The sequence below is a fragment of the Nesoenas mayeri genome (assembly GCF_963082525.1).
Source record: "Nesoenas mayeri genome assembly, chromosome: 1".
Classification (NCBI taxonomy): Eukaryota; Metazoa; Chordata; class Aves; order Columbiformes; family Columbidae; genus Nesoenas; species Nesoenas mayeri.
The window spans coordinates 7,129,742-7,156,376 of NC_137541.1; the positions used below are offsets into that span (position 1 = coordinate 7,129,742).

General features: G+C 39.5%; 1 protein-coding gene across 3 annotated transcripts in view; it reads right to left on the bottom strand.

Moving 5' to 3' along the window:
* Nucleotides 1-26,635, bottom strand: part of USP6NL (USP6 N-terminal like) — a 130,348-nt gene that overhangs the window by 6,201 nt on the left and 97,512 nt on the right. For all 3 annotated transcript variants that reach the window (XM_080351779.1, XM_080351780.1, XM_080351781.1), the window contains 8 exons: nucleotides 26,455-26,562; nucleotides 23,207-23,316; nucleotides 21,000-21,048; nucleotides 18,089-18,209; nucleotides 14,409-14,503; nucleotides 11,798-11,863; nucleotides 11,615-11,714; nucleotides 8,341-8,493 (listed from right to left, as the gene is read on the bottom strand). In XM_080351779.1, coding sequence (XP_080207905.1) covers nucleotides 8,341-8,493; nucleotides 11,615-11,714; nucleotides 11,798-11,863; nucleotides 14,409-14,503; nucleotides 18,089-18,209; nucleotides 21,000-21,048; nucleotides 23,207-23,316; nucleotides 26,455-26,562 — 802 coding nt within the window. The remainder of the gene's footprint in view (nucleotides 1-8,340; nucleotides 8,494-11,614; nucleotides 11,715-11,797; nucleotides 11,864-14,408; nucleotides 14,504-18,088; nucleotides 18,210-20,999; nucleotides 21,049-23,206; nucleotides 23,317-26,454; nucleotides 26,563-26,635) is intronic.

Consider the following 26,635-nt stretch of genomic DNA (forward strand, 5'->3'; position numbering starts at 1 on the left):
GGCTCCTTGACTTCTCTAAATTATGTTCTTTCTGTCCTTGTATGCAATGAATGTTTTAAATAATTATATTTTTCCATGCTTGAAATTCAGCTGTTCAAGCTGTATAAAAAACCCCTGAAGTTCCTCTAGTAGCTGCAATGCTGCTTTCCCTTGTACAAAGACGTTAAAAGCATGAACCGATGCCCTTTCTTCCAGCTCTGACTCTTCAAGAAATGCACACAGAGCAATACGTGATCCTTTGAAATACACTTGGTTGTGCAATAAAGGTGGGGTTTGTGGGAGTTTTCTGCTTTTTTAATTTCACACACGTAAGGTCTCTTAATTACCATTAAGCTCTACTAAAGCCCAAGTGAGAATCCTGCAGACATTTGTTTGAATTCTGTCTAGGCTGCTTTCAAGATTATTTTCTGTCACCTTTCCTTCACATTTCGGGGTAAAAGAACACACTACAACCTGGTATACATGGGCTGCACTATCTAGATGATGTATTCTATAAAATGAATTACAGCTGCAAAATGACTATCAGAGAAGCTTTATTAGGTCTGCTGTGAAACTATTAAGACCCAACATTAACTCACGTACTAAATAACAAGCAAAGTGTTCTAAGGCAACAGTTGATGTAGAAGAAACCCTCTGTATTTTAACTGTGAGATGCCACGTTTATAGGCTGGTAATAGCAGAGGTTAGTGCTTTCAGGGAAAATATGGAATAATGTTTATGTGTGGAGGGTCAGCCGGGAAAAGGAGGAATATGGGTTTAAATCTTAGCCACGGGGCTTCCGCAGAACTTGGTTTAACTCGACCTCAGAAAGAAACAAATGACACAACCTGCTTCATCAACACATTTGCACGTGAAACTTTAAGAAAGGCCACGTTGCTGGAGGGACTCGATTCTGTAATCAAAGCCACGAGGCACAGGCCTTGTTCTGGTTCAAAAGCGCTGGAGCTCTCATCACCTCCTGCCATAAAAAGCATTGGGAGAAGCTGTGTAAGGATCTACGATGCTGCAGCACAAAGACATCCTGCGAACCAGCCACCTTCTAAAGGAAAACCAATCTGTTTTGAACTGCAAAATAGATATTGAATTCTAGTTTAAGCACGTAGATCATACCTACATACACACAGCGCTGGCGCTTCCAGTGGAACTACCAAGTACCTTAAAAAACAAATTAAAACTGCTGAAGTTCAAAAAAAAGTCCACAAAATTAAATAAGTAGAGGATAACCATGTACCTTAATATGAGAAATTCTCCAAGTGCACAGAATACCATGCAAACTATGTCTGTGAATGCTCTAAGTAGTCCACTAGCAGCAAGAATAGCAAGAAAACCATGCTGCTGCATGCTGGCAAGGAAGAAAGAAGGTAATAGAAGCAAAAAGCTGAGGAGAATGCAATGCAAAAGCAAACCAAAGAAACCAAGCCAGCGCAAATATCTCTACTGTTAAGAGGAACACAAACAGCTCACCAGAGAAGCATGCAAAAGAACTGATCCTTCCTCCAAGCCAAGTGTCTTTTATCTACCAATTTTTCACTCCAAAACTGTCTAAAACCTCCCATGCAGCTCTCAACCACTATCTTTACTTCTTCAACTGAAGTGACTGTTCAAACTCCTCAGAACTGAGCATGCGAAAAAGTTTATTTGGGATATTCAATTAAATATCTGTCTGTGCTGTTGATCCAAAGTCTGAGTTAATCCGCTTTCTGGACATACCTGTCTGACTGAGGAACAGAGAGATGTTTGAATTCTACACGAACGATTCCTGGAATAAGTGCTTTTCTATACAACCTGTGATGTTTACACACAGTGTTTAAAAGCATTTTAAAACTAGTAGTTAAGACAAAGCTGTCCAGTTGATCTAAGATTGTTTTGGCAGCAAGCACTGCAGTCACTGAATGTGCCTTTGTCTTCTGAAGCAAACAGGGCAAGTGGGTTTTTTCCCAGGTTGCCAGAATTTGTGCCAGCTGCACAATAGATCCAGATGCAGAACAGGGTGACTCTCATCCTTATCCCCTATTCTTCCTTCAATAGAACAGCTTCCTAGACAAAGTTTAGTTCCCGGTTTAGTTATGGAGCAGGAACTATAGGATGTTTTATTTTTCCTTTAAAAGAAAGGCAGTGATTTAGTTGGCTTGTATGCAGTATAGCATAAAATAGGCAAACAACACAAAAAATAAGGTGAAAAATGGGTGAGGAAGGAAAGAAATAGAAGTAGAGAGAGACAATTTAAACAAAACAAGAACAATCAGGTGCTTGTTTGCTGCTGGTAAACATATTACCTGACATGAAAAGCAGCAAAGCAAATACGAGCAGAGCTGAGTGTTCCCAAAAAGATAAGAAATTCAAGTCATATTAAAGAAAGTTTCAGCCTCCTGACTTCTTGGCTCTAACAAGTCTTGGTCACCACCCAGTGGAAGTTGATCTCAACTGCAAGCCTTTTACAGATAATTGCTTCAGGAGGCACTAACAGCCTCATGCGTTGAACAGCAGACATATAATTGGAGTAAAGTGCTTTTAAGTGCTCTCTCCAGTGAATAACAGTCTAGTCCTTAATTTCAGCACCCGAATACATGCACTTTGACTACTCTAACACAGTTTTCAAGGATGGTAATGGTCATAAAAACAACTCTTAAAAATGACATCTCGATGTTTTGTGTTTATTTTCCATCGGTGACGTCCCATCTTGCTTCTGCAGTTTACAAGTCCCAGAGAATTTTAAGGAAATTTAAGTGCCTGCACTAGAAGCTCAAGCCTGAAAATCAACCTCCGCTCGCCGTCCTTTTCACACCATCAGCGGCAAAGGGCTCGGTAAATGAAATCTTGCCTGACAAATTGGTGGTAGAACAAAATACATTTTTTGCCTTTCTGCTGCTTTTGTAGTGCTGACACTAAGCAAACTTACTTTATAAACATCTGCATTTAGATAAACAACAGAAATGTTAAGAAATTGGGTCACCAACCAGAGGATGGAGGTGGCCAGTTGTGTGTCTATCAGCTGCCTGTGCAAAAATCATTTCTAAAATTAAACACTTCATTTTATAGCCCTAATTCCACATTTCTTCCACAAAATACTTTCTGGAATACAGTTCAAAATAGAAATATGAACAATGACCAATGTAACCATCTAGATGGTATTTTTCAAAAGCATGCAGGTTTCAAACAGTAAAGATTTTTAAATAATGCAAAGCCAATGTCTAAAACTGCTGGAAAGAATATACTAATTATATTAGTATAATTCCATATATTAATTTCCTTCATAATATTGCAAAGCAGTTGTATCACACACAAAAAACAAGACGTATCAATTAGTTTAGTTAATTAAAACATGAAGTGTATTGTATGAAATAGCTACTTGTATATTCTTCAAGCACAAGTGAAGAATCCATAATTCCTCTGAAACAAAACACAACCAAAAGAGACACCATCAGAAACACTAAAGTCAAGCTGACATGTATTTCTATTGTTTTGGCTGTCAAAAGCATATTAACAGCAGAAAAGAGACACTCTTTAATAGCTAATTGACTTTGTATGTATTGCTGCATGGTCACAGATGAGTACTTAAAATAGACAAAAAAGATATTAATTGTAAGTTTAATAAAATATACCTTGAATGATAAACAGCAGGTAAATATTTAAAAGTTTGTGGGAAACTCAAGACTCAAAAGACTGTGAGAACTAGAACAACTGAATCAGAGTTTAAAGCTGGTATTACCATATGCAGAGATGGTGAAGTTGAACACTAGGACATTGGAAGATTCCAAGTGAATTAACTCAGTCCCAGGATCCCTATGTCCTCCTTTTTCAGATGATCTCCTATCAAAAAATGGGTGAGGAACTGTCTGAAGAACAGACCTGAGCACCTTCAGCTGAGCCTGACTGACTTGTTTATGAAGCTCAAGCTTAATAAACTATTTCCAGTCATGTATTTTAAGCAGAATATTAAACTTCCAATGGTAAGCACTTTTTTATTATAGTCAGGCACTATAAGAATATGTATTAATATATAAATATCGTTTACTAAGCACTACATTATTTAGGTAGTCCTACAGGAGTAACTTAGAGTAAAGCGGGAAATCCCATCCACATCTTATGAGCATTTCAGGAATTTTGCTATTGCTTTAAATAGCAGCCAAGAAAAGAATCTGCACCAAGAAATTTTGGTGTACACCAAGAGAATTCCTTTCATTATCCTTGAATCAAGGAAGAGATTGTCCGCTCTGTGTCAGATCTGGCTCCTTGAGAAGGTGTAAACAGGATTCATATGAGGTTTAGGTGTGTTGTTGAAGAACCTGCCGTGGTGTGACCATCCTTCATGAAGTTCCAAGGCAATTTAGAAAACATCAATAGTCTTTTCTACTAAATTTGCCTGAGGAAGTGTCAGAGAAGTACTTTAAATGACAGTTTCCACTGTGTAACTGTCACAATCTGCCTCTCTGAGGGTTTGGCAGTACAAAACACGTTTATCCACATGATTTATTGTCCCTGTAGTGTGAATGGAACAGGGATGCCCACCTTGAGTTTGAGAACATCACTGAAGTTGCAAGCCATCCTCAAAAGGTTGTAGTTGCCAAGTACAGGCCATCCTACACTGGCCACTGCTTAAGATGAGAAATTGCCACAAAGAGCAATGAAAATCTGCGGTCTGCTTTATGCAAAATAGCCCTAGTGTTATCAAAAACATTTCACTGACATCCCAAATTCGCACGATCCCCTTAACATCCACGTTCTGGCTGAGCATTTGAAGGGTTTTATCAGGGAGAAAGCGCTAAACAAAGTCCTTCATTCCTCACCGCTCTGAAGGGAACAAGGAGCTTCTTAATTCAGTGGGAGAAGCCACGGAGGAAGCAAGTCAGAGAAAGCTCCATCAGACAGACGCGGACATCCACTTTAAAATAATGCAAAAGCTATTACCTCTTTCAATATCCTACCGCAGCTTCCCCTGCTAGGGCAGGAAAATCCATACAGTCTGACAAAGGATGGTAGATGGAAAATTCCACTGAGCTTAATTAGCTCACAGCTATTCCTGGATGACTGATACTGATGCAACTGTAAGATGGAAACTCTTTTATTTTTCCTAATGTGCGTTTTTACCTTAGTTCTTAAAGGTGTAATTGCTGCACAATGCGAAAATTAAAAACAAACAAACAAAAACAAGTACAAGATAGGATGTAGTTATCTGATTTCAGAAAACTACGATAAACATTATTTTCTCGGGCTACAGTGGATATTCAAACAAACAGCCTGGTGGGTTTTGCATGTATTACTGCATGATATATAACAGTTTCATAATTTTTATAGAAATTGAAAGGAAAATAGTAAAAAGAGATTGGAGGTAGTAAAGATAGGAGAGACAGACATGTGACAGTCTGATAGACAGTCAGGCAGAAAGGGACCTGGGGGGACTAATGGACAGGAAGGTCAACATGAGCCAACAGTGTGCCCAGGTGGCCAAGAAGGCCAACGGTATCCTGTCCTGTATCAAAAAGAGCGTGGTCAGCAGGACAAGGGCAGCGATCCTTCCCCTGTACTCTGCATTGGTGAGGCCACACCTGGAGTATTGTGTTCAGTTCTGGGCCCCTCAGTTCAGGAAAGACATTGAAGTGCTGGAGCGGGTCCAGAGAAGAGCAACAAGACTGGGGAAGGGACTTGAGCACAAGACCCATGAGAAGAGGCTGAGGGAGCTGGGGTTGTTTAGTCTGGAGAAGAGGAGGCTTAGAGGTGAGCTCAGCACTCTCTAGAACTACCTGAAGGGAAGTTCTAGCCAGGTGGGGATTGGTCTCCTCTCCCAGGCAGTCAGCTATAGGACAAGGGGCCATGGGCTTCAACTCTGCCAGGGGAAACTTAGGATGGCTATTAGAAAGCAATTCTTTACAGAGAGAGTGGTCAGGCATTGGAATGGCTGCCCAGGGAGGTGCTGGACTCACCGTCCCTGGAGGTTTTTAAACTGAGGTTGGACATGGCACTTAGTGCCATGATCTAGTCAATGGACTGGAGTTGGACCAAGGGTTGGACTTGATGATCTCTGAGGTCTTTTCCAACCCAGTCGATTCTATGAGCAAAGCTGAACATCTAGAGAATGCTGAGAATCTACAGAAAAACATTATTGCCTGAAGACAGTGATTAGTAAAACCAAAATGAACATCTGAGCGAGAAAAGGAAAAAAAAAATAATTCAAAGGCTTATGAAATTCATATGAAGAACAAACGAGGCAGCCTCACACATAGTAACAAATCAGCTAGATTTCCAGGGATTAAGATGATGACATTTTATACTTATTTTGTGAAAGTTTAAGTAACGTTCTCATCTACCCCTGGCAAAAACCTGCACACAGAGAGCTTTTCCCAAGCTACTTAGAAATCACAAAGTAAAAAGTACAGTTCCTCATCCAGTGCTTCACTTTGGCTTTGCTTTTCCTATTTTAATCTTAAACCTCCTTTACTGATGTTGAAAAACAAACAAACAAACAAACAGCATTTTATTGTCATTGGTGTCGATTTAGCTATCCAAAAGAAAGAAAAACAATTACTATCCTGGAGTCTTATCAGAAGTTACATGTAAATGTACAAAGTATGAATCAAACAAATTGCATCCCACTGCCAAACTGTCTCAGCAAGGAGATACACGTTCAGTACCCTCTACTTCACCACATTTGTGAAAAATCTACCCATCTCCAAACAATTAAAGTTCTCGAAGGGGAAGCTCCTTACCAGTCCAACATAACCACACAGAACTCTCTATTTAAAATGTAACAAAAAGCACACCCATGATCTATTTTCCGTGAACACAACTAAGTGGAACTGATGCCAAAAGACAAAATTGCTCATTGAGGTATTTGCTCACATCTCGTCACCGTGACCAAGCATTGGTTACAACAAGTTGTCTGATAAAGCCGACAGCTGAAGAGGAGCGCTGGAAAGAGCAAGTTGCTCTAAAGAGTAAGTCAAGATCAAAACTCTGCTTGTGGGAAAAGGCTGGAGAGAAAGTAGGATGGGAAGGCTGTGATTCGGAAGGGGAAGAAGCAGTGAGAAGAGGAACATGAAGAACCACAGACTCACAGAACATAGTCTGTAGGCAAGGACTGAGCAGATGAAAAGACAAGAGCATGAACTAGGCTTAGATCCATTGTGGGTGGGAGAACACGTACAGGAGAGATGTTACAGAGTCAGAAAGAGGGTAAAACACAGGAACGGGGAGAAAGAGACATGGGAAACTCTGACAAGAAGCCAAGATGATGAGAACCAAATGTACAGAAAGTGTTTAAAAGGCATTTAGGTGAGGTTCTTAGGGATACGGTTTAGTGCTAGAGTTATGTTATAGTCGGAATCGATGAACCTGAGGGTCTCTTCCAACTGAAATGATTCTACAGTTCTATGTATGTAACTCCAGAGTGATTGATGTGCTGAAGAACCTGATGAAACAGTCATTTATTTGTGATGAGTAGTCCTGAAACAGCCCGATACTGCATGTAACAAATAACGTCTACAGAAACAGAAAGATGAAGTTCATTAATGCAAGAGCTTCAGAAACAAATTATCACACTAATGCTACACAGGCAAACTTTATTCTGACACTTCTTAACTTCTGAAAGCTAACCGTAGCAAGTTAAAGTTATTTTATGGTAATTTCTGCCTTATTTTTTAAAAAAACATGTATTCTTTCTCATATACTGTTTTACAACTAATAAAGAGAAATAAAAAGGGCTCTGGATAATCACAAGAAAAATTCTAATTAAAGATTGTGGAGATAATAGAATCTTAATACAGAAAGAAGAATCCTATACATGTTTCATAAGTAGCGCCCCACGAAACAACCATCTCCAATCTGCAACCAAAAAACACAAACACAACAGCTGAGAAGAAATGAAGAACATAACTCAGTTAAATATCCAGAAGGTCCATCACCTGCAAACAATTAAAAAACTGGATTTGACTAATAAAAGCAACTATTTGACCTGAAGTTTTACAGCTAAACAAGCTACAAAACAGCCTGGATTCTCAGACATCGCTGTTGGTTCAAATAATTTGAAACCTTGATATTTAATCTACAATCTTAAAGACTCTATAAATCTAAGTTAATAAAATTATGAGAACATCCGTTGGATGTTTTCAAGTGCTTTTGCTATTAGCTTGCAACCAATAAGCAAAACACACACATAAAAGAGAACAAACTCATGAAATGGAGTTGATTTGAAGCTGTAAAATATTTGTGTGGAAAACAAACAAACTATGCAGTGATGAAGACAAACATTTGCATAATTTTTAACAGCATGAATGAACACTTCAAAAATGGACAATGTTCAAATAGCTTCAAATACCTAAATCTGCATGTGTACAAGTTTCTTACCAGCTACTGGCAAATCCAGCTTTGCTCGTTTCAATTCTGATATAGAATTTTGGAGCTGGTCTATTACAAAGTCATCTTCATAGAAGAAATCCTTGGCTAAAGAGTCCTGCAGGAATTCTACAAGCTCTTCCATTTGTAATTTCATCAGATGTTCTACAGAAGAAAAATATCATACATAAAACAGATACCTTGATTAGGAATATTTAAAGAAGGAAAACGTATTAGATGCTTTGTTACCAAAGTAGAATGAAAAGCACTTATTAAGTAGATAACAGAACTTTACATTAGAAACCTATAAAATGCATTAAAAATTCACTTGCAAATCAGCATGGAAATGCTTTCTAATTATCATTTTCTACTTAGGACAATGTTTTCCAAGAACAGGGATCTTCAAAAAGCTAAATATAAGTCACCCTCCTTCAGCCTTCTTACATTCAACAGCTTCAGGCCTTTATTTTTCAGCCTGCATCCTCACCTTACAAACCCCTCCTGTAGATCCATATAACATACATCATTCTCCCTGATTAACAGCTTTGAAACGCAGTAAAACATTTTTAAAATGGACATTTACGGTACCCCCATTCACAACTGAATTAACTTCCAGTGAAATGATGACAGCGGTTCACACTTCAGAACCATTGCTTCAGGCTCTCTGAAAATTCAGGTACTTTTTATTGCTTCAATTAATTCGGGTCATATTTTGAAAGTCATTTTACAGTTATCACATTATTTTTCTTTCCCTTTTTACACAGCAGTGAGGCCACGTTTCCTACAAGAACCTATACTTGGTTCTCAAGGCTGTCACTGCAAACCTATGTCACTTCTTGAAGCACACGTACCCCTGCAAAAGTTCCAGAATGTACAACTGCTACGCAAAACCCATCAAAAATATTTTTGCATTAGAATAAAAATGCTCTTGGCAGGTATTCACAGAATCCCAGAATGTCAGGGATTGGAAGAGACCTCGAAAGCTCATCCAGTCCAATCCCCCTGCTGGAGCAGGAACACCCAGATGAGGTTACACAGGAAGGTGTCCAGGCGGGTTTGAATGTCTGCAGAGTAGGAGACTCCACAAACTCCCTGGGCAGCCTGTTCCAGGCTCTGCCACCCTCACTGAGAAGAAGTTTCTTCTCATACTTAAATGGAACCTCTTATGCTCCAGTTTGAACCCATGACCCCTTGTATTACCATTGGTTGTCACCGAGAAGAGCCTGGCTCCATCCTCCTGACACTCACCCTTTATATATTTATAAATATTAATGAGGTCACCCCTCAGTCTCCTCTTCTCCAAGCTCCAGAGCCCCAGCTCCCTCAGCCTTTCCTCACACGGGAGATGCTCCACTCCATCATCTTTGTTGCCCTGCGCTGGACTCTCTCCAGCAGTTCCCTGTCCTGCTGGAATTGAGGGGCCACAACTGGACACAATATTCCAGGTGTGGTCTCACCAGAGCAGAGTAGAGGGGCATGAGAACCTCTCTGACCTACTAACTACCCCCCTTTTAATCCACCCCAGGATTCCATTGGCCTTCCTGGCCACAAGGGCCCAGTGCTGGCTCATGGTCATCCTGCTGTCCACCAGGACCCCCAGGTCCCTTTCCCCTACACTGCTCTCTAATAGGTCATTCCCCAACTTATACTGGAACCTGGGGTTGTTCCTGCCCAGATACAAGACTCTACACTTGCCCTTGTTATATTTCATTAAATTTTTCCCCGCCCAACTCTCCAGCCTGTCCAGGTCTCTGATGGCAGCACAGCCTCTGGCGTGTCAGCCACTCCTCCCAGCTTGGTGTCATCAGCAAACTTGCCGACAGTCACTCTATTCCCTCATCCAAGTCATTGATGAATATATTGAATAGTACTGGCCCCAGTACTGACCCCTGATGCACTGCACTAGATACTGGCCTCCAACTGGACTCTGCCCCATTGACCACAACTCTCTGGCTTCTTCCCTGCAGAAAGTTCCCAGTCCACCTCACTACCTGATCATCCAGACCGCACTCCCTCAGTTTAGCAGCGAGGATGCTGTGGGAGACTGTGTCAAACGCTTTACTGAAGTCAATTCCACAGTGGCACTTTGGATAGCTCTCCCATCAGAACCCAGAGGGCATCAGTGTTTTTAAAAGTAGACAAGAGACTACAAAATCAGAATGCGTCTTGTGCCACATTCTCTGTTGGTCATCAGATCTTCTCTTTGCCATAAGCTACTCTTGGTGATGATTGTGGAGGAAGTTGTTACGTACTTGCTGAGCAAGCAAACCTGCACTTTTTTCCTCAGGTCTTACCATAAAAAGAGTAATAAAAAAAACCCAAGTAGATGTTTATTTGCAAATAAAGAAGATAAACCAAAATGCTGAGCATAACGACTTGCCTGTAAATGTTTAGCTTTCTTAACTACAATAATTAAAAAAGTAACCTTTTTCATTTTTCAAAGCAGTTTATGAACTAACTGAAGAAGACACCTCAGTGAGACCAGGAGTTCAAGAAGGGGAAACTAGAAGCAAATTAAGATATCAATTCTGCAGAGTTCATGCAGACCTCTGAATTTAAATAGAGTTAAATGACTTCTTTACGCAAGCCAAAGTCCCAAAATAAGACTATCAAACTTGAGCTACAAGATATCATCCTGAGAAATGCTCAAGTGACTTAGAAGCTAACATCCATCCTCAAACGGATGTCCTTTGGAACTCAAGGTGCTAAATGACTTTGGGGAACTATGTGTAGATACTTGAAACAATTCTGTTCAAAATCTCAAATTTTACTGAACTTGAAGGCAAGAGACGGAAGACAAGGCCACCTGGGTAGACTATCGAAATGCTGAATTTTAATTACATTCTTGGACAAAGAGTGGTATAAAGAGAGACATACACTCGTTGTATGTCTGAGTTGTTTGCCGACAGAATTTCAGGTATTTTGTGGCATACTCTGGATTCTTTGTGTACTTTTTTCATTAATTTAAATCCTGTAGGGGCTAACAAACTGTTTCCAAACCATGGAACTACAACAGGTTTCCCCATTGTTTAATCAGCAATACAGCTCAACCCCTGTCAAAGCTTAAATAACTTTCTTACTGTGATAAATATTTATCTTCAGCAATCACACACATTAATAAGGCAAAGACTTTTATCTTTCTGTGAATTAGGAAAGAAAAATATCCACCAAAACCAGCATAAGGCAAATGGGAAAGAGATTTTTTTTCACACATCAAGCTACAGAAAATTAGAACAAAACCAGCTGAATAGCTGTTTAGCATTCAAATGTATGAGAGATTTCTTACTTCTGTGTAGTTTCAGGATCGTGTAAGACATAGCAGTGAGAATCCGCTCTCCTTCAAGTATGTAGATATCCCAGATCCTGAGGCTTAACGTAAAGGGAGTCTGCAATGACAGAATCAGGCAAGGCCGTGAAAACAGTGTGTGCCAAGCCAGAATTAAAAACAGAAACTGGAAAACATACTCACCCGATCAAGGAAACACTGGAAAAACCACTTGGTTGTGTAAAAGCTTGTGGTCATATCCTGCGAGTCCTGTGAAAATGCAGTTTAAAAATGCAAAAATCAAGTCATGTCTTGCACTGTCCACAAACAAACATTTTCACCTTGAGTCCAACTTACCAAATATTCACCATAAAGAGTTTAACTACATGAAATACTGTTACTTCAATCTAACATATACGATTTCTGTCTTTCATAGTTTTTCTTTGTCAACTTCACCACCTGAAGAAACATACATTCGGAGGTGCAGATATATTAACATGTCTTAAAACTTCATCTTATTCTTAGGACAGAGGTAACAGAGGATTAAATCCTCTCTCAAGAAGATAAATCAATATTCTGGAGCAACCAAAGTTCAGGCGCTGGGTCCATTTAGTCTTCAGTTTCTCTGTAGCAAGGCTGCCAATTCACGGCAAAGGTTGAAAAGATTTCGTGTCAAGAATACCTAATCTACCAGAAACCAGCCTGAAACAATCAAATTCTCCAAACACAAGACCTCAAAACACCACTTAGACTGATCAAAATTTCATTCCTTAATTAAGGGGCCTAATTTCTCCTAGAATATAGATAGTCCATAAGATGGCTAAAGCTTCTTTGCAGTTTCATGGGGCTCTTTGAAATTCTTTACACAGACAAAAGGTCAAAGTAAAAACCGAGAAGAAATTCTGAATTTTAACCTTGGGATAACATCATATTCCATATTTGCAACATTCAGCTTTCCTAAGAAATTCAAGTATACAAATGCTGAATAAGCAATGGACCAAATCATACTGGTTTATCTGCAGGCTTCACCTTCAGCTTTCAGCGACTTGAAACTGGCTCATCTTAGTGAAACATTCACCGTAAGAAGTGAGGAAAAAATAATTCTTAATATAATTGAAATAATCCTTGAGTTTTTCATTTGGAAAAGCAGACAGAACAACAAATACCTTATTTTGAGGTTTTTCTAACCTGTAGGAATAGCCATCAGCCTACGGAGACACAGATATAATGGACCATTCCTTTCCCTGATAAAAAACTGATCGCTATAAAACTTAACGCCACTAAACTAATCCACACACACAAAACAACCAAGTTCTGCTTTAAAACTGAAAATAAAAACATAGAATAAATACATAGGAAGAGTGAACGTGTTCTGGATGCCTCTAAAGAAGTGGCCAAAACTCACTATCAAATCATTTGATTTCAATCAGTTTTTTCAGTTACTAAAGCAACTTTCAGCACTTCACTGGAACTTTCTTTTTCAAGTGATCCAAGATGGGGGGGAGACAAAACAAAAAGGAGTTCTTGATTAGTTCTTGATTATTAAATGCAGTAATAAGAGGTCTATAAGCAATATACAAAATAAAATTTCGTAACGTGCCAGCCTCAGGTTGTATCACCTCAATCACATATAGATCTTTTTGGATTTTTATTAAGTATAAGGGCCTTTTTTAATGCTAAACCCACCCAGTCTTCTTGGAATTATTCTTTATTTTGTTCCTGAAACGTGACAACCTCAAAAATAAGCCTATATTTCTAAGCAAGAATCAGTATCTTGCATGTACTGTAAAAACTAAATGAACAACTTTCATTTCAGAGTCAAGTTAGTTACAGAATTGGTCTTTTTTTTCTTTAAATATGACAAGATCATCTTGCATGATCAATTTTTACTTGACCTTTTAACAGAAGAGTGTTCTTTTTCCTAACCAGATCTAATTCCATGTTATGAGCAGGTCTTCCAATGTGTTGTTAAAAAGAGACATTAAATTCTATTTTACAATACAAGAGGCACACATGAGATGCAATTCATCATTGCCAAGGTGCTGGTCTGCTCCCAAAATTTATTCTTATTTCTTTTTTCAAAGGAGATAAATATAACAAAGAAATTAATATAGTCCTGGGAAGGTAATGTTGGAAGCAGCCACCACTCTTAGATGATGTTGCTGCAGCTGAGTATCTCTTACACTCTTCTTGAAAATGGGATTCTGGCAGAACCAACGTGATTGTAGAAGAAAATTCTTGGTGACTATTGGAGAGGCATTAGAAAAATAAGTTGTTCTTTAGAATAAATCAAGCCAATATTAGAAAAAAAAAGAGCATATTATTTCCTATTTTAGAGCATTAGAAGAGACAGCGCTCAACATTAAGTTTAATGAAAATACTACTATGTGCAAATTTTAAAAGGACCATTCACTCCTCTTTTTTAAATAGAGATTAAACCAGTTTCATTTCAAAGTCACCCCTGTCCAGAGATGAGCCACAAAGCTCTACATACAATGAAGCTTTGACAAAATGTATTAACACCAGCTCGTTATACAGCAGTTTGTACCAGGCCAGGTAGAAGGATCACATATTTTCTTTAACACAGAGGTCAAAAGTGAGACAGACACACAATTTAATCACTGTTGGGATTCAGTTTTACCAGCACTCAGCCAAGGTGCACCACGACTTTGTAATAAGAACACCAGCACTTCAGCCTCTTGGAGCTTTACATTGTATTTTTTTAGATTTGAGGTATTCTTAACCCAATGGGTTAACATGAAGTGAAACAAAGTAGCAAGTTGTAAATCAGTATTGCTTCAATTTAAAGACTTACCAAATGCTGCTTAAGTCTGGACAAAAATTTTTTCAGTATTTTGTCATGATGTTCTTGAAACCTCAAGAGTTTTGGAAACCCAGGAATAAAAAAACCTAAGAAAAGAAGTTGAGCACGTAACAGGTGTATTTACTATAAAAAGGCCATTTTAAAAAGGCATTCAGAGCTCTGAGAACATCATTCAATGAGCACTGTATCTGAACAGATATTCAGAGCAATATTATGATATCCACACATGGATGCGCGCATACTCCTGCCTAAATGACTGCAAGAAAACATCAATACGTTCCCTTAGCGACTATTAGTAGATTAGTAATGGTATAAGACAGCAGATTCATCAGTCCTATGTTAGTTTACCTGCTATAAGATCATGGGGGAAAAAAACCTAAAACTTTTAAAACAAGATGACATAAATCAGGATTATACCTAACAAATTCACAATAGATGGGCAAACAGCACAGGCACCTACAAGAACTGTCTGCACTGAAGAGAACACCATTAAAAAACAACCAAAAGGGAGGGATATTCTTCCAAGACAAATATCATTAATATATAGTATGAAGACTGTGAGCTCACACAACTGAAACTAAGGACATATAAAAAACCTTGCGCAGTCTTAGTGATCATATGCTGGAGAAGGAAAGCACTAAGATCCCCTTTCAACTGAGTTAAGAGCAGAGTTAAAAAAAGGCTCCGAGCAAATACATAATATCAGCCAAAACACCTGAAATGTAAAGGGAAGCTGGTACAGGTACACAGCAGGAAAAGAGACCATTCAAACAAGATCCTTCAAAAAGCTGAAGCTGCGTTCAGATCAGAAAAACAGAGATGATCAATCACTGGCTGTATAAAAACGTGAAAAAGCAAGATCACTCCCTCCCTGCCCCAAAAAAAGAGATATTAAAAAAGTATTAATAGACTTGTTTTCAAGCATCTTGGAAATAGATGAGTTTTAAAGTTTCCCTTCCAGAATTTACAGTGATATTTACAGTAATGCTGTCCTGTGGCATAAACTCCTTTAAAACGTATACATGGAAAGAATCGTAGAAAATCTAGTTTGGAAGGGACTGATGAAGTTTATCTGGTACAACCTGCTGAAAGCAGGATCTTAGATTAGGGTATATTCAATAAATTATACAATGGAGAACATTTCAGTTCTAATTAGGGTTTTGTCAGCATATCTATAAATGCAAAATTCCTTAGCAGATGTTGCCAAGACAGTTTTATTTGTGCATAAACATGGGGCACGATGGTTTCTTTGGCCCATAGATGAACTTCATCCAACCTCTTGGGCTGCTCAAAGTTCCCTCCTCCCCTTTCTGATGACCTGGCAGGTGCTTGTCCTGTAACTGGGGGGGAAAGGAGATGGGAAGGAATGAAGGAGGGAGAGAGGGAGGCCAGAATGGGGTATATTCAGTAACACTGATGAAGGCAGTGCGCTGGCTCAAGCTGGAGAAGTGGACCCATGAGAACCTCATGAGGTTCAACATAGCCAAGTGCAAGGTCCTGCACGTGGGTCAGGGCAACCCCTGGTGTCAGTCCAGGCTGGGGATGAAGGGATTGAGAGCAGCCCTGCCGAGAACGACTTGGGGGTGCTGGTGGATGAGAGATCGGACATGAGCCGGCAATGTGCGCTTGCAGTCCAGAAGCCAATGGTGTCCTGGGCTGCATCACAAGGAGCGTCGGCAGCAGGTCAGGGAGGTGATTCTGCCCCTCTGCTCCGCTCTGGTGAGACCCCACCTGCAGTGCTGGTCCAGCTCTGGGGTCCTCAGCACAGGACACACATGGACCTGTTGGACAGGGGCCAGAGGAGCCACAGGAATGATCCGAGGCTGGAACAGCTCTGCTGGGAGGACAGGCTGAGAGAGTTGGGGTATTCAGCCTGAGGAAGAGTAGGCTCCTGGGAGACCTTATTGCAGCCTTTCAGTGCTTAAAAGGGCCTGTAAGAAAGATGGCGACAGATTTTTTTAGCAGGGCATGTTATGATAGGACAAGGGGTGATGGTTTTAAACTAAAGGAGGGGAGATTCAGGCTGGACATAAGGAATTTTTTTATACTGAGGCTGGTGAAACAGTGGCCCAGGTTGCCCAGAGAGGTGGTAGATGCCTCATCCCTGGAGACATCCCAGGCCAGGCTGGACGGGGCTCTGAGCAACCTGATCTGGGTGAAGATGTCCCTGCTCATGGCAGGAGTGGCACTGGATGAGCTTTGAAGGTCCCTTCCAAACCCTCTTCCTGTGTACATCCACCATCAGCAACCAGATGAACCCTCTCGTTCATCACAGCAAGTTCAAACAATGACCACAAAAAGCAACCTGAAAAATTCCTGTTAAGAGTTCTTGATTAGCAATGCATTCCAAGGATAGGACTCTCCTGTTTTAAAAATGGTTCTATAGACTAAACACAAAGACATAAAATCTGGGAAAAGTTTTTAACCCTTGTTTAACAGTCTATGGCATCTTAAAAAGATGACTGCGCCTATGTGAGGGTCCCATGTATCAAAATCAGATCAAGTGATTTGGTGTATAATGAGTTAGACTTACCCCCCAAAACACCTAACATTTTCTATGACGTTTTAGGAGCTCAATATTCTACCCAGTTGCATTTGCATGGTTGTAGTAGCATAGCTCTTGATTATTATTAGATCTATAGGCTGTTTTGTAAGCTACTTCTAGTTTGTGTTATCATTGCATTAAGTTCCAAGCAAGTCATTGACTCTTGATGAACTGAAAAATTCACTTATGACACTGATCCTCACATCAGATAGCACTACTTGGTTTTTGTTGTTTGGTTTGGTTTGTTTCTTTCTTTTAAAAGAAGGTGAGAGCTTTGCAGAAGTATAAACAGAAAACCAGAAAACTAGCACTTGGTCTGGAGGCCAAAGAACACGCTGGAACATTGAAAAGGCAGGGAAGAAATCTATCACAGTATGAGAAAGTCTTAAGCAGGGAAAAGGAGCCAGAGCCTGTTGGAAAACTGCTAAAAAGCCCCAAGTTCTAGATAATATTTACTTTTTCAGCCTTTCAAGAATTACAGCTTTTCTGAGCCACCATGTCAAAAACATCTAGAAAAGATGCCAGAATTCCTGGAGCTGTTCCATAGCAATAGCCATGGAATACACAGAGATCATACTTAATTTGACATGGAAAGAGAGAAAAACCAGTAACATAAAAGCACCAAGACCGTGAGAGCAGGAACTGCTGTGTGAGGCAGAGATAAAACCAAGAAACCCAAAGTTAATGCCTGGTTATAGGTCTATTTTTATTGTGGATTCCTGTCCTGCCAAACGACAGCATAGCTGCAATATTATTTAACACATTGTGTATTAGGTTTCCACTGCTATTTTACTGCTATATAGACATCTATAAACCCAGCTTTCCATTGGTTACATTGCCTGAGAGACTAGAGGAATGAAAACATCTGATTTTCATTAAGAGCTATTAGAAAGATATCACATAGAAAAACAGCTACTTACAAAATTATGGGTGAGCTCCACTAACACCCAGTGGTCCCCCAGTATAAAGCTCCCATTATGTCTTATTTTAACTATACAGACAGCTCAGTTCCATTTTCAAATAATTTACAACTTAAAAGGTGAAGGCTGAAACCTGATATATATATATATATATATATATATATATATATATATACACATACACAAAGTGAGATGAAACTCCATACCATGCATAGCGTGCTTTGGACCAGAGAGAAGTTTCACCAAGGCCCAGAAGGCATCTTCTTCATTCATGTACATCAGGAGTAAAGCTGTGATCTGGCTCATTCCTTGACAGTAACCGACCTCCTGAAAAAACAGACAGGGGAAATATTAAAACAAACAAAAACCTCATAACCATGAATTGTTCAGTTTTCCTTGAGCTAGAGGAGGAAAGAGGGTGTTGTCCTGATGGAGTAAGTTCTCCAATTATGGCACCAAAACCCACTTAATAATCAAACATTCAAAATATTGATAAGACAGAAGGGATGATACACAATCCTTCAACTGAAAAGTAAACTGCAAGTATTGACTGTTCATTAGAAGTGTCTATTGCTGGACAAAATCTGTATCAGTACTAATCATTTCACATAACTGTATAACCTTATTCTCCAAATGAATGTGTTGATCTGGTTGCCTTTTAGTTGTAACTTGGTTGTGGTTTTCCTTTGTTTGTTTGTTTTGGTTGGTTGGTTTTGTTTGGGGGTTCTGGGGGTTTTGTGGAGTCTTTTTGTTCATCTGTTTTGGGCTTTTTGTTTTGTGGGGACAGGGTCTTGCTTTGGTTTGCTTTCCAGTCAGAGCACGCAGGACTTTACAAGAGTGGCCTATAACTACAAAACTGCTCAGGTTTAGAAACTCATAGCAAGCAGATGCAATAAAAATATTGTTGTTCCAAAACTGAACTTGACTGTTTCATCTGCTACTAATTTTTACTTTTGTGGCAGGAACCAACTCTCACTATCATTAAGATGCTCAGATAACCCCCCGATAGAATATTTATGAGGAAAATGACTCAATCGTTGGATTATTTTTTTCCAGGATCACGGAATCACAGAATCAAGTGGGTTGGAAAAGACCTCAGAGATCATCAAGTCCAATCCTTGGTCCAACTCCAGTCCATTGACTAGATCATGGCACTAAGTGCCATGTCCAATCTCAGTTTAAAAACCTCCAGGGACGGCGAGTCCAGCACCTCCCTGGGCAGCCATTCCAATGCCTGACCACTCTCTCTGCAAAGAATTTCTTTTTAATCTCCAGCCTAAATTTCCCCTGGTAGAGTTGAAGCCCATGGCCCCTTGTCCTATTGCTGACTGCCTGGGAGAAGAGACCAATCCCCACCTGGCTAGAACTGCCCTTCAGGTAGTTCTAGAGAGTGCTGAGCTCACCTCTAAGCCTCCTCTTCTCCAGACTAAACAACCCCAGCTCCCTCAGCCTCTCCCCATAGGGCTTGTGCTCAAGTCCCTTCCCCAGTCTTGTTGCTCTTCTCTGGACCCGCTCCAGCACTTCAATGTCTTTCCTGAACTGAGGGGCCCGGCAGCACCTCCTTCCCCTCCAGAACTCACTTCGAAGGGCCGTCTACTAGCCAGGGAAGGGGATCCTGGTCCTCCTGACCAGGCTAGTTTGATACAGGACAAGGGAGACCATTGGCTTCTTGGCCACCTGGGCACACTGATGGCTCATGTTGAGCTTCCTGTCCATTAGTCCCCCCAGGTCCCTTTCTGCCTGGACTGCTCTCCAGCCACTCTGTGCCCAGCCTGGAGCGCTGCACGAGGTTGTTGTGGCCAAAGTGCAGGACCTGGCACTTGGCCTTGTTGAACTTCATCCCATTGGTATCAGCCCATTTTTCCAGTCTATCCAGATCCCTCCCCTCTGCAGAGCCCTCTTGCCTTCAAGTTTTCAAGTTCTTAGCAGAACTTTGCTCTATAGATAAACATAAGAACATTCGCAGAAAAAAAATGCAACAAAGTAATTGCAAAATAAAACCTCGCTGTGGTATTCCCATCATTACACTTTAACAGTCAATTTTAAATAATGTTATTCATGTAACTTGAAGATATTAGTCCTACAGTTCTATAAGTTCTATAGTTCTACTTCTATAAGAGATATATAAAGGTCTTTCCAGGGTTTTATTTCTCAGTCAAGGCTGCTTATAATGAAAAGCTTGAGACAACGTAACAAGTGAAAGACAATAAATTCCAGCAATGTGAGTTATTTTATGGACCAACAATTGCAAGGAGACAGAAACTGAAACAGGATAGAAAGGTTTCATTTCCCAGAACTCTGAAAAATGAAACAAAGTGGTATTCAATTAGAGTAACTGCTTAATTTCACTTTCTTCTTAACTTCACATATTTTTACATTGAATGCCAGGGAGCTGCTGAAGGATATAAAATGAAAGATGTATAAAAATGATCAAAATGGGCACAATGAATGAGGAGATAGCGCATAAAAAGCAGTTAGATGTGGACATGATAGCATTGCTGTTTATTCTATTTTATGCACGCAGCCAAAAGCCATTACAAAATACATAGGTTTGTAACCATTTTGATGTAGTCTGGAAACCCAGCTCTACAAATTCTCATCCAGGACTACAGCCATGACCAAGGGCTTAAGTAAAGAAGATGAAACATTTAAAAGCATTTTCCATTTGTTAGAAGCCTCCAGGTTACAAAATATGTCTGTTTACATCTTTCTGCAGCGTGTTTTCCTTCCCAGCATTCAAATGAACGGGAGGCACATAAAATAACGGGGGAGGAAATATCAGCAGCATAAAACTCCAGCACAGCACAAATTCATTATTCTTATTAGACACAACACTTAGTTCCGGTCCAACTGTATGCACAGTTCAGTCTCTCCAATAAGCCACTAATAACCAAGATGCTTTATTTTAACTCCAGCTCAAAACATGTCAAACCATTTATTTCTATGTACTTTCAAAGGTCTCTGAAATGTTTGATGGTTTTGTTTGTTTGGGGTTTTTTGTTTGTTTTGGGGTTTTTTAACCTTTTTTTTAGGGAGAAAGAAGATATAGAATTGCAAGCTATTATCTTATGGGATATTTGGAGAAACAATATTTAAGTGTGAAGGTACACAACTTACCGTATTATATATGGAATATGCAGCTAAAACGTGGAATAAAGACTGTTGCCTGGAGAAATAAGAGCAGAAAAGGAAAATACTATAATATTGTCTTTTGTAAAATCAGAAGAATATAAAAGCAGTGAACCTGGAAACCAATTTGCTCAATTTAACTTGTCTAGCACCAAACAGGACAAACCACACTTGCAATGATATGTGCTTTTGATTTCAAACCAACATTATATTTAGCACTTCCCCAATGTTTCACGTGTTGAGAGGTTTCAAAAAATACCTCTAATACTTTGAGAAGGCAACAGTGTCAGATCATGATTTTTACAGATCAAGTGAAACATAGGATGGGCTACATTTCAGACACTGATTTATTCTGAATGCCAAATCTTAAACACCTCAGACCTGATTCCTCTGCTTGCAGAGCACTAACAGCTGTTCCTAATTTCGGAGGTGTAGACGACTTGAAATACAAAAAGCAGCCACAAAAGCGTCTTAATCTTGGCGCTCAAATTAAAGGCCCCTTTGGTGACTGCTACTGTCAAACTGAAGAGTTGTTATTGGGAAGAGGATGCATACTTGGGGAATTTTACCAAAACATCTAGATAATGGTATTTTTGTTTGTCCTCTTGCAGAACTGAAGCTTAGTCAGTTTTCAGCAACCAAAGTGAAGTGTAAACTCAAGTACTAGATATTAAGCTGGAGTCTTATTTTACAAGGACAAACTAAAACGTCCCAAATGTACACAGGAACCTTCTCTATCTTTCGTTGACCATATGAAACTGAACATAAGAGCTCAATCTCATTCACAGTAAGATACATAAAATAATGGTAATTTTAGTACTATTTACACTAGATGATACCACTACAGCCCTGTAAAAGAAAGAACCTTCAAAGACACACAGTCTACTTAAAAGTCAAACAAGCTATTGATTTACCCAGGGGACTTTATTTCATTGCTATGTGAAATGATTTCTGAATTTTTCATCAAGGCATCACTGGCCATGCATAATACATGGCTGGTAATTCCAAGATCTGTTCCAAGTGTGAAATTGCTTCGTGCAGCCCAAGGCTTTGCTGCGGACTCAGAGGACGCACTCACCATGCAGCTCCAGGCCTTGGAGCTGGTTCTGCTGCTGTTAACCCCAAAACAATGAGGTGTGAGCTTCTAACACCCAAAATGTGTGCGGAAAAAATAACCGAGGCCCAGAAGCTACACGGTCATTTTAACACGGCACTGACACAGCTCAAGCACAGTTAGCACCGCATGGATATATCTGAACTGCAGCGGTTACATGGAATAGTTCTCAGCTTGGGAATATCTGCTTTCTCCTCCAATGCTGCAGCTGGAGAAATTCCCTATATTTAAAATTTCTCCACAATATACCTGGAAAGAATCTAAGAAAATGGGTTTTTATTATCACATTAAAGTCCACAGCTCTTTGAGTATTGCTTTTTGCAAATAGCAGATTATCATAGAATCTGCCTTGGAAAGAAAAAGGTTTTAAAAACTGAACTAATACAGAAGGGAAAGAAATAGTCTCTTCATCTCAGCGGGGTGCTGGTGCTGCAAGCTGCCAACAACACTGCTGTTTGTTTCGCCACTTATTTCGCTATTGAGCATTTTTAAAGATGACAGCTGCCTAATACTCCTCATGCAAGAACAGCTACAAAAATAACGTTTTGAAGACACAGAAAGGCATTAAAGCCTATATTTGTAAATAACTAAATGTTCACATCTCAAATACTGCTTTATTTGGTTCTGAATTAGATGCTAGGAGAAGAGGAATATAAGATCCAAAGGAAGAATAAAATCTCTGAGAAAAGTTACTAGAGATGCAAAAAGTTGTGCGTTTCTTTTTTAAATACACAGTTATATAAAAAGATTGGGTAATAAAAATCTTAATTTGTTAGCTTGGAATTCCCATGCTTTTGTATTTCCAATATCTGAGACTGCTTTTATTAAATATGAAACAAGATGAGAACAGTTGAGAAATTGTTTTCTTTGGAATGCTGCCGACCATTTCATCATGAGGGAAAACTAGTTGGTTGGAAGTGACCATCTGGATTTGCAGCAGTACCTGGAATTACACCATTGCACACAGACAATCCCGCTTTGAACATTTGGAGCTTATATTCAATATTCTTGTGCAGCTCAAAGAGGTTTGAGGCAGATCAGGAGCCAGTTTGAAATAAAACAAACCCAATCATTTACTTACTTAACACCATATCTGTCCCGAAACATGATATGATCTCTATATGTTCGATTTACATCCAGATCAATTTGCCTAATATCTGGTGAAGACCCTCGTGCTTGACACTTCAATTTCTAGGAAAACAGCAAAGAACAGAAATTAAGTTTAAAATTGTGAACTATAAAACATCCTGCAAGTCCACCCATACTGAAGTATTTGCCATCTCATGATTTAAAACACTCAATATAGAATAGCAGCTCACAAAGTAACAATTGTAACTTCCAAAATCTCCATATATATATATATATCTCATATATATATATATCTATGAATGAATTCTAAAGAACCAGATACATTCACACAGCGTAGATGTAAAAAGACCAGTCCCATAATACACATTTTTGTGACACACCATTCACTGCCCATATTCAATGTATTTCAAGTCTCCAACTGCTGTTTCTCAGGTGGGCACATCACTGGACGAAGACAAAGTGAACTTCACTACTCGGGAGCAAGAAACTAAGATACAAGTGCTACAGACTGGACTTTTAGCACAAGATTTGGTGTGGTTTTCATACTTTTCCTGCCTTTTTCTCTAAGCAGAAGTAATAGCTACATAGCTGCCAGTCATTATCTAAATATAGATAATGGACATTTCTCTGGTCGTTTCCTCTTCTAATCTAATTTCATTGTAATGTTTTATAATTAAATCCAATTTTGCAATGGAATACTTAGGAAGCCTGCACAGGTTAGGTTGTCATCTTATTTTTCACAGTTACAATAATTTTCTCTTGACATTCACTCATTCATTCTCATTTCTGTCCCTAAAAGTTGACTTTGCAAGACATTTCTAACTGGATTTAACATGGTATTTTCAAAACATTACAGCTAAGTAGGTATTAGTATTAATACCATGGACAATCAAAGGGCAAAAGCTCTAAAATTCTGATTGCAAGAAAACAAAAAGATTTAACGGCAAAAATAAGAAAAACAAAGGGATCAATCAATAACATCCATTTGGTCTGTTGAATACAACCAGAAGCTTCAGGCACATTGGGAATCACAGAATCGACCAGCTTGGAAAAGACCTCAGAGATCATCAAGTCCAACCCTTGGTCCAACTCCAGTCCATTGACTAGATCATGGCACTAAGTGCCATGTCCAACCTCAGTTTAAAAACCTCCAGGGATGGCGAGTCCACCACCTCCCTGCGCAGCCATTCCAATGCCTGACCACTCTCTCTGCAAAGAATTGCTTTCTAATAGCCAGCCTAAATTTCCCCTGGCAGAGTTGAAGCCCATGCCCCCTTGTCCTATTGCTGACTGCCTGGGAGAAGAGACCAATCCCCACCTGGCTAGAACTGCCCTTCAGGTAGTTCTAGAGAGTGCTGAGCTCACCTCTGAGCCTCCTCTTCTCCAGACTAAACAAGCCCAGCTCCCTCAGCCTCTCCCCATAGGGCTTGTGCTCCAGTCCCTTCACCAGTCTCGTTGCTCTTCTCTGGACTTGCTCCAGCATGTACAGGAATTCCCTGTACAGCATTAAACCAACAGATAGAGCTAATAACCAGCGCAACAGTAACCACAACTGCAGCTTTGTGCACCTCGCGGTACAATTTAAAGTACTAAGATCCAGAATTATTTGTCCTCAAGACAGAAAGGAAGAGAAAATTTACATTTTTCAGGTAGCATAAAGAGCCAGAGGTCAGGAAAGGGCAGGAGATTAAGAACTCGTAATTGCCCTGTGTGGAAAACTCGGAGAAGCTGTTTGACCTACAGCAAAAGTGCATCTTTAACACTTGTAACATGGAGTATTCATGTCACTTAAGGGAATGAGATAAATGAAGAGCGGTAAAATGAACTTACCGCAAATAAACAAGCAAGGATAATGATGGAAGGAAATTTACTACTTCTAGATCTGAACTACAAACACTTATTTTTGGCATTAGGTGGCATTAACCATCTCTGAAAATGAATTCACCTCTTTTTAGATGCTTGTAGTTCTACTCAGTATTCTTCCCCACAACATTATTCATCATGCACTCTGTTTTACCCCTTCTGGATCTGCCACTAGTCTTGCTTAAAAAGTTAAGCAAAATATAACAGTCAGAAAGAGCAGCCTGTCAGACTAAAGAGCGCTAAATAATTTAATGGGAAGATCACAGAGTCCATAATTCAGATAACATCAATGCCAGTATTGATCTTCTCTCATGACCTTACAAGACTCCTTGTCTACTCAGACCCAAAATCTCAGCTCTGAAAAAGCGCTATTAGCAAATACCAAAAATCAAACCAGGAATTCATCTCCTTGAAACTCTGGACGTTATTTCTTTAAAAGACAGCGAACATTAAATTCCTGTAGGGGAAAATTCAAACACTAAAATATTGAATTGCCTGTTAGCTGAACTTTCCCTATAATCCTTTAGCAGAGGGAGACACGAAGCGGGAAAGACAGAATTTTAAAGGATTCAATTGCCCTTGAACCTTACTCTCCAACATCTGAAGTTGAGCTCCAATGGCCGCCAGCTGTATTCATACCCACAGATAAAGTAGAGTTAGTAGGGAAAAATTTAGAGGAACATAACCACAATAATTCAGAGGTTTCTTTAGCTGCTGCTCAGGGTGAGGATACGGGGTTGGGGGGCATCAGATGCAGGTAATTTCTTTATAGTTTAAGTAAGAGATATGCTGAAGTGGTCAGTTTATGGCTGTAGAGTTCCGTGGGATTAATGTCATCACGTGCACCTCTAAGAATATAATTAAGTGACCAGAGAGTGTGTTGTAAGGGACATCTAAGCTTTGCTTGGAGATGATACGACAGAAAGAGAAGAGCTTGTTCTGGCTTTTAGAAGATCAAGGCACCAACCTCCATCCCCTCCAAAATATTAGGACTGATATTCGGCTAATGAAGTGCTCCCTAATAGACATTTCCCATAAAGCTGTCGTTTCAGAGGTTTCCGTCTTCTTACTGGAACAGGAGGGGTTGTTTTATTGTGTTTTGCTTTGCTTTTAGAAAGGCTTTTGCAAGGATTTGAGGATGGGAAACGAAATGGAAAGAAGATCAAATTAATTACATGAATCACAGAACCAAAAAATAAGCTGGAAAAGTGCTTTTCAATACATAGTCTTTTACCTGGCTAAAACAATCAGCAGAGTTCAATGCAATTTCTAATTCTTGCTTTTAAACATGGCATAACAACAAAAGCTTAATAAAGCCTGTAATCTTAGTATCTGAATTTTTAAAATTATTATTAAGTGGAAATTCTACAAACTCACATTATAAAAGTCTTTCATTTCTTCTTTCATTTTCGGGACATCAAGCAGTAAAGACCAAACTTGCCCTCGGAACTGCAGTGGGATTCCTTTATAAATTCTCCTATGAAACTGTAAAAGAAAAGGAAATAAAATATAAATGTGATGCAGTCTACAACGTTCTGAACAAAAGGAACAACATACA